We start from the raw sequence: 13,371 nt of genomic DNA, 5'->3' as shown, positions 1-13,371 counted from the left end.
GCAGAACAGGCCACGAACTGGAAGAGGAGGCACAACCTACAGAGGGAACACAGCCCATCCATGCAGACACCCTCAGGGTGACTTCCCTGACAGCTGAAGTGTGTCAAGAAATGCACTGAATACCTCATGCATCTATTCAAACTGTGAAAAAAGTAACAAAATTTCTGAAAACCTGATGATGCTTCAATACTGAAAGCAATTTAATTTATTCTGGAAATGTAGACTAATCATTGGAACAATGAAGATTTATAACAGAAGATGAAATATAGTCTTCAGCTGTTAAAAAAGGTCTGGAAAACTGTTTACAGAGGCAAGCAGATAGGAAATTAAATAGGGATAGAAGAGTATGCAATACTAAGAGACCTTGAGACTTCTAATATTATGGCATACCTGTATGACTCCTCAAGTGGGAAATTTCATTGTTGTCAGATTTGAATCTGAGTGCAAAAAAGGTGCTAAGTACTCTTAGATATCAGAAGAAGTGAATTAAGGTAGGAAACAAAGGCATCAGAGAGAAAAGTAATGCTTCAGAGAAAGAAAGGTTTACAGAAACAAGGGAACAGAGATCTGCAGAACCAGAGAAACAAGATCAGATGTTTCACTTCCAGCTCAGCCTGAGCTACTAGGGCTAAGTAGGCATTCTAAAAAAAGGATTAAGCAGTAGATGAGAGACACAGATAAACCCTTCAAACCTTTCCCCCTCCATGTTCCCTATCTGCTATACATACAAAAGTAAATAAACAGCCTGTTTGTTTTTAGACTGAACAGCTATTAGTCATAATTCCCAAAGAGAAATTTACTTGTGCCAAGCACAGCTGGGACTGTATTAACATAGTTGGACAACAAGGGAAACTGTGTTCCAGAGAGATCAAGAGCCAAGAGAGGTTGAACCATGACTTTTTATCCTGAGAAATGAAGAAAACCAAACAGCAATCTAACAGCAAACTTCTAATACCTTTGAAGCAGCTTCCCTGCCCTCCATCTGTGGCGTTGGCCACGCACACAGATATTTCAGAAAACATTGCTTTACAATTTGGATAAAACCAGCAAGAACATAGATCTTCATTTTACATCAGTGTTACTATTGGATCACCTGCTACTCACAACTCTATTCTGGATATTCATTTTCGCTTCCTTTCACAGGCACCAAACTCATCCCTCCATTACAAACATGTATTCACACCCATCATCTGGTTTTCTTCATTTCTCCACTACATTCACTCACCCATTCTTCACACATGTTGTGCTAGTCCTGTTCATTCTAGACTAGTCCAACTCAAAATCTCTTGAATATTTCTGGAATATCTTTCCCAGTTAGGAAATCCACATATAACCAAGGCACATCTTTCTCACTCCACACCCTCAACACATATAAGACCCAATGCTATCATCAGGCATAAAACAAGGAACTACTAAATATTCTGCAGCTCCTGAGTATGAAAAATTGGCAAATTAAAGGGGGAAGGGGTTATACAAAAGACAAATCAAACCATTCTGCAGCAGTGAATCAGATGCTCATTGTCTCATCCAACACAAGAACTACAGGGCTTGAATGAAGCTGTAGGGGCCAGGTTAAAAAAGCAAGGAGGTGGCAGCTCTTACGCAGTTAGTCTGTGGAGTGCTTTGCCCAGTGTGCTGCAATGTCAGAAGTTTGTTCTGGAGGAGACAGGAGAAGTTCAAAGGAATGGGGTCAACTGAGGATTCCCAAACACAGAGGACTGTATTTGGCTCATGAATCCCCACATCACAAGTGGCTGGGGCTGCACTTTTGGTCTCCATTAGATAATGCACCTCACAGACCTCTGGTCAGACTGTACAGCTGGGTTTGATCCCAGGCAATACACAAGACATACTTTTCTTATTACAGTGAAGGAATTTTTTTTTACTGCATGACTGACCCAAAAAGTGGATTTTTAATTTGCAAGATATTCAGTTCATATATAAAAATCAATCTAGTCAATGTGCAAGAGTAATTAAAATAATGTCTACATTGTATTTTGTATAGAATAGAGTTCTCATTTTGACTGGAGGTAGAAAATAGAGAATGGGAAAATATTGCCTAAACATATAAATCCTCACAAATTTTTTGGAAATTGGTGCAAAATCAGTGAAAGATGTTCAAAAGATATGAGAACAAATGGTTAAAAAGTGTGATACTTTTGAAGACCTCATTTCTGGACTGCTTGGAAATTGCAATAAATCCTGTATTTAATGATTATTTCAGGAAATTTCATGTTTCTTAGTTATCTCATAGCAAATAATTTTTTCCAGATGCTTTTCATGTTTCTTTCCCACTCCCAGTTTGCTTCATTCTCAGTTTCTTTTTCTCTTAGAGCAAACACTTGGCTCTAAAAAAACAAAAAAAAATATCAAGAAAGAATTGCCAGAAAAACCTGCTCCATGCAGTGTGTACAGTGTTCATGATTTCCTTGCAGAATAATAATCTTAACTGCTGAAATGCTGACATTGCATGCTTGTGCTTATATACACCACCAACACTACAGCTGGTTTGAAGATGGGTAAAAACAGCAAGTCTCCCACAAAACAAAATCTGATTTCATCTGTCTAGGTATATATTTTTACAAATGCAATACTTCTGCTTGTAATTTTACTATAAAATATGCAGATAATTTGAATGTACACAATACCAAGCTAATAGACTGCACTGTTGTCCTTATATAGAAATGTTAAGATTTCACTCCTTTCACAGCAAATTTATCATTTTTCTGACATTAGAATATACAAATACTTCTTCCCCTTGGAATACCTGAGTAAAAAAACTTGAATACACCGTGCTACTGATGTTAAAAATAGCATTGTGTCTATTTATGACACTGTTCCATGAAATCCAAGCCATCAGGTCTCTGAGACATTTTAAACATTTGTATTGAAGGTGTTCTAGACTGGAATTGTTCATGTTAATTTTTCCTACCTGATTATTATTCATGCAATGTAGTAAATTTTAAACAGCATTTTAAAGAACCCCATCCATCTTCTAAATTTAAAACTATCTACAAATCTCATCATGGTAAATTTATTAATCACTGACATGTTGCTGTAACTGGGAAAAGTTTACGGCAATTCATTTGACAACAGCCATCAAGAAATGTGTCCATGTCAAATGTAAAGGAGAATGATTTTTATTCTATTTATCACCTTTTAAATTAGCTGTGATAAAATTGGCAGCATTTGACCACTTTCACCTACCATTCTATCTTCAACCGATTCTCATACACTCTTCCTTTAACAGCACTGTATTCACTTCTGCAGCTGAGAAGTTGTTGCCTTATTTGGGAAGCTTCACTGGAAGCTTCTTCGGGGAACTGTTCTGCTTTTTCCAGTTCACATTGTTGTTCCAGTTCTGCACTCAGGCGTTCGGCTTCCTGCAACAGCTGAGTTTCAGATTCCTGCAAACTTCATTAAACAGACAAATTTAGAACTAGTCAATGTGAAGCACAAGCTTTGTGTTTATACTTCTTTACATACCTATAATATTAAATTCAAGGTTTTCAAGATGAGCTAGAATTAAGATCTGAATGATCTTCTCTGACCTCCTAGCTGACCCTACCTTGAGCAGGAGGTTGGCCCTCCTGAGCTCTATTCAAACCCAAATCATCCTGTGATGCATGAGAGCAGTGGAATCTGGTCTCAGGAGAGTTTTTTGGCATACTTACAGATGGAGTGAGATTCACCTTATCTGATTTTAACCAGATGACAGATTGTTACTTGTCTAATTTATTTATCTAACACTTCCTTGACAAAAATGAAGAGACAGGGAATCTGTTTTATCCTAAGAAGTGCTAAAGGCTAGATTGATTCAGTGTGCAGAATTTTAAAAGTGAAGTATTCACCAAGACAAGGTCCAGTCTGGCCTATATGACAACTTGAAGCTCTTAATAAACACTGGGAGTTATCACCCAGTGATTATTTACATCTTGCTGCTGCTGTAGTGCTATCAAGGCCTGAAATAATTCATGATATACAAGCTGAAAATTAGTTTGTGGACATCTGTGGAAGCTTATTCTAAGGACTGTAGATCAATGATCAATGACCTGATTTGAGTTGTGTCTTCAGACTAGCTCTACAGAAACAGCAAACTCCAGTCAGTGTCTGGAGACTGGTATTCAGAACATAATTAATAATTTAGGAACCTGTGTGGTGACAGATGAAAAACAGCCTAAAGGCTGTTAGTAAAATACATTGATTATGATGGAAAACTCCTAAAGGGAATAACTGTATGAAAATTCACATACAATGCACCACACATAAACCTATGCTTTATGCTATAGAAATATTGTGTATGCCTCCTCAGTATTACTACATTATGACTTTTATATAATGGTCTACTAAAATTAGTCACAAATTATGTAGAAGGATAAAGAACTCTACCACTTTACTTATAGTAATTAAAAATACAGTGCAATCATTTTTTTTTTTAAATAAAGGAACTTAGAATTTCGCATATTGAGAAACTAGACATAAATTTTGGCTCAAATTTGATACTTATGGCTTAAAAAGAAAAACAAAAAAGAGTTGAGATGGTAAAATGATTATAAAAATACAAAACATAAAACTGATTATACTGCACACACATAGCTGAAATAATATAGCAGAAAGAGTTTTGATTCATGCAACATTTCTCCCTAGATAATCACTTCCTTTTTCTAAACTAGAAAATAAGAAAACCACAGACTTCAACAGAAAACAGTGAGCCTTCATCATGAACAAATAATTTTATGTGTTTACACATATAAATTAAAGGAAAAATAAACTGACTTATTAGCACTGGATTCTATATGTTATTGAAATCTTTAAGTATAACAGAATGTATGCAGCTGTGGGAGAAAATATAATGGGTTGTAATTATACACATAATATCAAACACAATTCTTTCATAACATATACATTTGGCATAGTTACACAAACACACATAAGTGATTTATAAAAACAAAATTTTAACTATTGATTTTTTCAAGATATTAAAAAAAGAAAATAGAAACAAGAATTGAGTGTTGAGTCTAGATTTTGCTCCTAGAGATGCCAACAGTATCTTTTCATGTTGATTTAAATTTAAGGCAATGAAGAAATAACTACACATCTACACAATGTACACATATATGTGTACACATATAATGTACACATATAGAATCACATGACTGCAAAAGTAGTTTGTGCAGTCTGATATGGCAGCTTTTGCATTTATGAAATAATTAGTAATTTAGCAGACACTTAAGAAAATAAGTTTCCCAATCAGCTAATGAATCTTCATTATTATCTGAGTATCTTCCAGTCTGGATTATCAGAACATCCATATAAGGTTCCTAAATTGAGACAATGTAAATAAAATCTACAACTAGGCCACATAATTGAGTGACTAAAAAAGTTTTCAGGGGCCATGTACAAGCTCAGTGGATGGGAACCACAATGGGATGACAGCCTGCTCTCAGCAAACATAAATTCAAAAGCACTTAAGATTTTGAAGAAAAATATCAAAGATGTCACCTGCCAAGTGAAATCTTTCAGCTTTTAGAATGCCAAATTGTGCCAAACTGAGAGCAAGAAATAAATTTGCTACTAAACAGAGATCTGCACCATACACTTACAGCTCTGTGTACACTAGCAATAGCCTTGGAAACAACCTGCACACAGAGAAGTTGCATTCATCATATTAGACAAATCTGTATTGTCTATCAGACAGATCAGTTGCAATATTTTGGCATGGCTGTCACAGGGAACTGTGCTGCTTAAGATGTATAAGGCTGTCCCATTGAGATTTTTATATGCTAATAAAGGAAAGAAGAAAACATACACAGCTTGAAAACCTCATCCTGTGCCATTTGTCTTAACAGGGCATTGCAACAGCACTAGGACAGATGGGCTTTAATTAGGAAAGGGATTGAATTCAACTGTAATATGTGAAAAAATAAGTTCTTGACCCATAGAACTGTACTGCACATATTAGGGTGAAGAGCTAACTATTAAAAAGCAGTTAATTGTGTGAAAGGTTCTTTGCAGAAAGAATATACACACATATTGCACTTACCACCAGGACAGTCCTTACAGCTGGAGAAAACCAGACCCTTGCAGGTGTCTGAATAAGGAGGAAGTGTGTGGTCCCTGTTTCTTTCTGATGACTGTTAAGGGATCCTTGGTACCTTGTTCAGATGAGCTGATGTCCACTGATACTGGTATGGACAATTTAATCCCACTTTTGGTATCTGAATTCCACTTTTGATGCCCTTAAAATATACTGGAGAACATGACTGATTTTTGGTAATTGGTTTCCCTTGCTTTCTTTGAGCACTTGGAGAAATTTATCTGTGCTTATTCACACATTGGTGTTCTGCTGTGACACAACTGCATCTAACACAGAATGTGACATCATGCTCTCTGGTCCACTTTCTTACAGAAGCATGGCCATTTCATACATTTGTACTAGTGACAGAAAGAATGAGAGATATGATGTATCATCTAACATTTTCATGCTTTCAGTGCATTCTGTTGAGGCTAGTTTTAAGTGTGACAGAAAGGACAGCTGAGTCCTGTTTACACTCAGCCCTATTCCACTTGCCATACAGACAACGGGATTGCCTTTACATAAATGAGTGTATAAAAGAATACTGTATAAATACATAAAACATGTAGGAATATGTTTGTATTTTTTCCAATTAAAGACTGTTTTTAAACTAACACTGGCTAAAAATCAACTAATTAGCAGCTACTGGATTTCTGCTTCAGCTCAGTGAATGAACACCAGTGTGGTAGACCTTCTTAATTAATGAATCCAAACATCACAGAATATGTTTAGATGTGAGCAGTTGGAAAAGTCTTGTATTTTCTAGGAACCTGAACTGGTTTAGTAGTGCTGTTTTTAATTTTGCTTCCCAGAAAGATTTTCTATCTCAGTAATCTGAAATAAAGTCAGATGATGTTTCATAGAGTCAGAACCATATACCAACTCCCCATTTTATTAAGACAAAACTAGAAGACTCAGGTATCCTCAAGACAGACTAATATTTCAGTATTTATTTATCAAATTACTTCACACTTGCTGCTATTCAGACTGCCAGGAGGGACAGCAAATCCCAGCATAATCCAAATAAGCAGGTATCACCTGAATTAGTTTCAGAATACTTAAATTAGGCTTTAGCTTCAATGACAGAATTGCTGTTTTTAATTTGTACTGTCAATGAAAGTAGGATAAAATATTTTTAATACAATGGATATTAGTGTGTATTACAAGAATGTAACAGGAATATCACGATGCTGATTTTACTAATAATTACAGGTGTGCTGTAAATAATACAAAAATAATTATTAATAAATACCAATGTAGTATTGCAGTATTTTCAGCAGGACTGCTGTGTTCTGGGACACACTGTTCACTGGGTACAGCTGTAGTATTTTGTTGCCCTTTGTCCCTCTCTGTCTCTCTCCTTCCACTCACACATGCCCTGCCCAAGCCTGGCATCAAGTTATGAGCATGATCTCTACTCTCTTCTCCAGCAAGTACTGGTGCAGGGCAGGCTCACAACTACTGCACCTAATTTCCAAATTTCATTTTACTTCAAAGCTTAAGCTTCTAATTGAAATCTATTAGCAGTGCTGTTTAATGTGACTGTCAGAGATTTACCTTCAGAGGGTAAAATACCCACCTATTTAGGAGTGACAGTATCATTTTCCTTCTTAGAAACAAGCCTTTAGCTTCTTCAGTTGCTCTCTATGATGTCAGCTCAGTATGTCAGTCTTTTAATATATTAAAATTCTGGCTACAGGATCTTCAAATACATATTTATTTTAAACTTGCAAATTGTCTGTTGAAGTCTGTACATCCATTCACAAAATTATTATGTTTGTATTAGAAACAAAGATGTGTTTCAAACAAGTATTTAAGTATTCCAAATTACCTTGAAAATGCTTACTAAATAATACTGGTTTTCAACCTTGTGTTCTGGCTTCCTTTTTATGAACTATAACTGAAAGAAAGTCTTAAGTGATAATTAGTGAGCAGAAAATACTTTTAAAAAATAATGCTCTGGCTACTGGAAGTCTAGAAAGGGATATTATACCTTATCACAGCCTCATGCAGCAGGGTGTACTGCTCCTTCAGCTCAGTTACTCTGGTGTCTGTGATTTTTCCGGCAGAAAATAGCTATGGAAAGCAAACAGACAGTTATGAAATCTCCTAAGCACTAATACTTTCATTCTGATGCAACTTTTTATAACTGTAATTGGCAGCCTTTCAGTATAGACTTTGGTAACATAACAAATTAAATACACAACCAAATCCAATGAACAGGAAAAAAAAAAACCAGAAAAAAATTTGTTTCTTTATATACAATTCAAAGCATGAATATAAGAACATAAAGAATGTTTCTATCACAACTACAGTGATACCTGCACTGTACTATTTCTTCTCTATCTATCTTAATTAATAAATATTTCATTATAACTGTCTTGACTTTGAACTCAGGTTCTAAGTAACCTCTTTTACACATTGCTTAACTGGTTCAGTTTTGGTACAACCCCACTGGCCCGCACAGGCAAAACTGAAGTTTCAAGTGTCTCTGCAGGCAGTAGGGCTGTAAAAAAGGTAGCTAGGCTAAAGCTGGATTATCCCCAGGCAACAGAACATATTACCTTACATGCCTGTGCAGATCTTCAGCAAACACCAAGATCAAACAGGTCTTTTAAATACCTCCCAGGGATAGTGAGTCAAACTCTTCCTTGAGCAGTCTGTTCCAACACTTGACCACACTTTCAGTGAAGAAATTTTTCCTAATATCCCATCTAAAGCCCTCCTGGTGCACCTTGAGGCCATTTCCTTCTGCTCTATCACTTATTATTTAGGAGCACACACCTCCTTTCACGTAGTTGCAGTGAACAGTATGTTCTACTCCGAGCCTCCTTTTCTCCAGGCTGAGCACCCCCAGCTCCCTGAGCCACTCCTCATCAGACCTGTGCTCCAGACCCTTCCCCAGCTCCATTGCCCTTCCCTGGACTCACTCCAGCACCTCAATGTTCTCCTTGTAGTGAGGGGCTCAAAACTGAGCATGGAATTTGAGGTGTGGTCTCACCATTGCTGAGAGCAGCAGGACAATCACTGCCCTGGTCCTGCTGGCCACACTACTGCTGAGTGATATTGCTTTAGAAAACATTTCTTCCCCTCCTTTGGTCACAAGTAAGGAGAACCAGGTTAAATCCAATTAAGAAATGTAAGCTGATCCACCTCTATAAAAGTCCATGGGTAGCCTTGTGGGGCAGCAAGTCAACTCTGTAACTTCTATGGGACCCTGCCAAGAAATGTGATTATGCAGATCTCCTGAAATAAGAAGTGAAATTATTACAGCACCAGGAAAATCCCAGGAGTTATAATTCAACCCTCAGAATATTCAGAAGAAACCATCTAGAACATGGGCAAGAAGCAGAATACACATCAATATGTCAAAGGAAGTATATATTTTCTTGATAAATATTTAAGTATTTTTGAAGATCTGTTTCAAAATATTTCATGGTAGCACAGACAATCTTTGCTCTCTGAGACCCTGAGAATAGAAGGTCTGCCTTTCATTTGTTTCCACGAGATTAAAGATAAGCAGCCTTCAAATATTTATTTTGGCATTCTCTACGATCAAAGATACTGTTCACTTAAGTTCAAAGTACTATCTCTAGGTCTTCTGTGAGAAAGAAAACATTTGCCTTTCTGAACCCATTTATTTTGTAGCCTCATGTAAAGATACAGTTGTTCTATTTGTGTGGTACCTCACTAATGTGCTTTCTCCACATTCCTCTGATCTGTACCTGCGAGTTACAATTTTTTTACTGCTTAGGTTCTCACTGGAGATCTACACCAAGTTTGACAATGTCTCCACAGAAATAAACTTGCTTGTCCTGGAGGCTGTGTCTTCTTTACGTCCATAAACTTCTTACAGATTTCACACCTAATTTCCCAGTTCAGTTCAGAGCTTCCCTTCTGGAAGGGTGGCTCTATGCAGTGTGAAGACTTGTAGCAGTGAGGACTACACATGACAGACTGCATGGATGGCAGAGCAGCATGTCAAAGGCAGTGAGATCTCCTGGAAAATTTCATTACCAGATAGGTCCCATTACCACAGCATTATTGGGAGAGCCATCAAAGAGTCAGCGCTGGGCTACCCTGGTCCCAGGATTTGTGATTAAAGCCTGGTATATTGCTTTCTCCAAGATTCTTGGGAGGGCAGAAGGGGAAAGAGGCAACTGTTTGAGGGGAATAGCTTGTGGAAGAAGGGAGCAAACATGTGATCCTACTCTAGAAAAATTGTATTAATTGTGATGATAAAACCAGAGAAGAGACTATGCCTCTGACATAAAGATAGGTAATTCTTTCAAGATGGGTGTCCCAAATTAATGATAAAATAACCAACAGTATTTAAGTACTCCTAGTTCATTTTATTTGCTCGGAAGCTCTCACACTGCTGGGTTAAGTGAAATTTAGGTCTCCTCAGTGTAACTAATTACATTGCTACACTGAAAAGTAAAAGAGCGAGTGAGAAGATGGAGAAGTGAGAATAAAAAATAAAGGCCTTGTAAATGACATGTGTTAACCATAATGACATTGTAAGAACTGAGGTAATTTTATAATACTGGTGATCTCAGATCTGGAGTCTGGAATACAGTTGGATAAATATTCTTAACTTGTTGAGTCTTCCAGTCTCATACCACATTAGTTGTACTTTAATGTATATAGCTTTTCTCAGATTTTTTTTCTCATTTTACAAGGAACTGGGACCCCATACATTTTCAAACACACTCAACATGAATAGATCATCTAGATAAACCAGAATAAACTTTGGTTATCTAAATGCAGAATTACTGGAAAGTTGGATGAAGATTTGTCTTTTAATGAATGGTTGCCTGGCAACTTTCTGCTTTCCATTTCCCCATACTCCCATAAATGCCATTACATTAAAAATACAGAATGCTGTATCTTATTACTGCAATTACTTGAATTTTTTGCTTTTAATGTAAGATTCCTGTTATGTTTATTTTAACTTATTAAGTTACCCTTAAATTTCCCTTGCAATTTTCTGACTTTGTTACAATTTTTTATATTGCTATGTGATTTGAAGTCTGGCTTTTCTACCAGAAAAACAAAACAAAACAAAGCATAACAAAGCAAAACCAAATCCAAAACCACGTTCCAATGTAAATTTGTTTTCTTCAATCAGTGAAAATTGCCATGTAGTAAAGTGATAGATAATTCAGTTCTATTATAAAAAATGTGGAGGAAAATTTTGTAGAAAAAGTAAAAGGGAAGGACATATCCTTAATATTTTTCTAGCAGGAAAAGGTAGATTTTCTGTCTCTGAGCAGGAATCATTTAAATATCGGAGCCCATGAGAAAAACAGAACATACTTATGCTCAAATAGATGCTCTGTACACCTGAAAAACTTTCCTCTCTACAAGTTCATATTCACTTGCTACCAATCATTCCCCACCAGACCTGTTGTCAAAATCTCCTGATGAAAATGCCAAGAAAAAGTGAGCACTATGTGAGGTTATACACTATCTGAGAGACCTCTTTTATATCCTTCCAGCTTGACTTCAGGCACACGAGCCCCTGGATCAAAGATCACAGTAGTTTCTCCAAGGTTGGAAGGATAGAGATGTTTGTAATAAAGAGAATATGTCAAAATAGGAATGGGAATTAAAACCACAGAAGGGAGAGGACCCATCTAATAAATGAGGTACTCATCCATGTGAGCAAAACTAGTGAAATCTGGCCCTAACTTTATCAACACCTCCTCACTCTACATTAAGTGCAGTGGGCAGTCTCCATTTTGTCAGATTATATTAAATTCTTTCTGACAGTCAGCTCAAAACAATGCAGCAAGGAACTCATCTGAAATTCCAAAACAAGTTTTCTCTAACTCAAATGTGATATAAATAAAAATTCTAGGAACATATCCCATTTCAAATTTCAAGATTCTTAAAGTTCTTTTGGGACTCTCCAGAAATAAATAAAATTCAGCCAAATCTTAAGCATAAATAGATGATAGAATCTGAATATTGGCCTAACTCATCACAATTTTTTGATAAAAAAGCACACAAAATAAGCAGAAGATAAATAAGAAGAAGATAAATAAAGTCACCACCAAGAAATTACCACTTAACCTCAATTACTTACAATCATAATTAAAGTGAAGCCCTTGAAGCTTCTTAGGAAAGACTCAATTTTAGCAGTGCCTAGGATCTCTGCATTTTGGAGAAATGATGTCTTTAACACGTGTTTCTAATTATGCTTGCGGTTACTGCAAAACAACTGAAATGTATTCTAAGCTCAAATGGAATAATAATGCTTTCCCTTTCTCCATGCTAAGTTGTAGGCTTTTTAACTGGAACTAGACATTTTGACTACAATTAATATTATTTCAACACATAGAATATCCAACATTTTATGTTCACTTGCTATTTCAAACATCTGAAATGTCTCATCAAACAACTCTTTTCCCTCCTAATAGCAGACTAGAGAAAAATATCAAGGGATTAATATATTTTATAGCTTGTATACACTCAGGATTTCAGTATAGTATTAGCCCCTTGTCATATGGCTCCTTTGGCCAGTGTGTTCTGTCAGGTTTGGAATTTTCCTTCTGTGCTGTTTATTTGAAGAGCTTTTCTTACCTCTTTCATATAGTTTTTAAAAACCTAAACATTCAGCAAAGAGAAAGGGTAAGTTCTCCTCATTGAATAGAGAGCTCTGCCTCCTCTGTCAAATTCCTCATGAAGCTGCACAGTTTGGACACAGCACACAGCTCAGGTGTGCCTTATTTGGGGGAGAAGGCAACTGCCTGCTGCTCAGGGGTTGTTTCAACATCCTAACAAGGCAACACGAGCAAGCACACCAAACCCATGCTTTGACTTGGGGCAGAATGGATTGTAAAAGAATAGAAACAGTGCTGCAGGCAATCCCACCCCTGAGAAGTTGCAGCTGGGTTAGACAAGTGAACAGCACTGAAGGAAAAAGAAGCACAGAATGCTGATCTGTCTGGAGCAATCACAAAAGAGTAAAGGGGCACACAGGTGTCATGCATGTCAGAAGGTACAAAAGGTTGTACTGGGGAATAATGAAGTGTTGATGCTTGAAACCATTTGTGGTGTCAGCTGTGTGTCCTCTGTCAATTTTGATTCTTGAATTTCTGTCCAGTCTCCACAGAATCACGGGTCTAGGGATATCTGTAGGTGTTTGGCTTGCCTGTGCCTGGTATCTCCAAATTATCTAGCAGAATCTGGGACTCATGATAATACACTAAGGGAACTGAAGATTCCTCCTCAAGTTCAGCCCACTGCTCAGAGCAAGTTCAAAACTATAACTTTTCACTAATTCTGAA

General features: G+C 36.8%; 1 protein-coding gene across 5 annotated transcripts in view; it reads right to left on the bottom strand.

Annotated features, from left to right (window-relative positions):
- The window catches only part of CCDC146 (coiled-coil domain containing 146), a 69,175-nt gene that overhangs the window by 32,897 nt on the left and 22,907 nt on the right, over positions 1–13,371 (bottom strand). For all 5 annotated transcript variants that reach the window (XR_013773914.1, XM_079303129.1, XM_079303128.1 and 2 more), the window contains exons 3-4: positions 8,070–8,152; positions 3,208–3,414 (exon numbers count right to left, since the gene is read on the bottom strand). Coding sequence is in view for 4 of the 5 variants with exons in the window: in XM_079303129.1 (XP_079159255.1) it covers positions 3,208–3,414; positions 8,070–8,152 (290 nt within the window). In the remaining variant the exon portion in view is untranslated. The remainder of the gene's footprint in view (positions 1–3,207; positions 3,415–8,069; positions 8,153–13,371) is intronic.

This window comes from Erithacus rubecula, assembly GCF_903797595.1.
Source record: "Erithacus rubecula genome assembly, chromosome: 4".
In the NCBI taxonomy this organism is placed as follows: domain Eukaryota; kingdom Metazoa; phylum Chordata; class Aves; order Passeriformes; family Muscicapidae; genus Erithacus; species Erithacus rubecula.
Note: the sequence above shows the minus strand (reverse complement) of the source record. Positions and strands in the feature narration are given on the sequence as shown.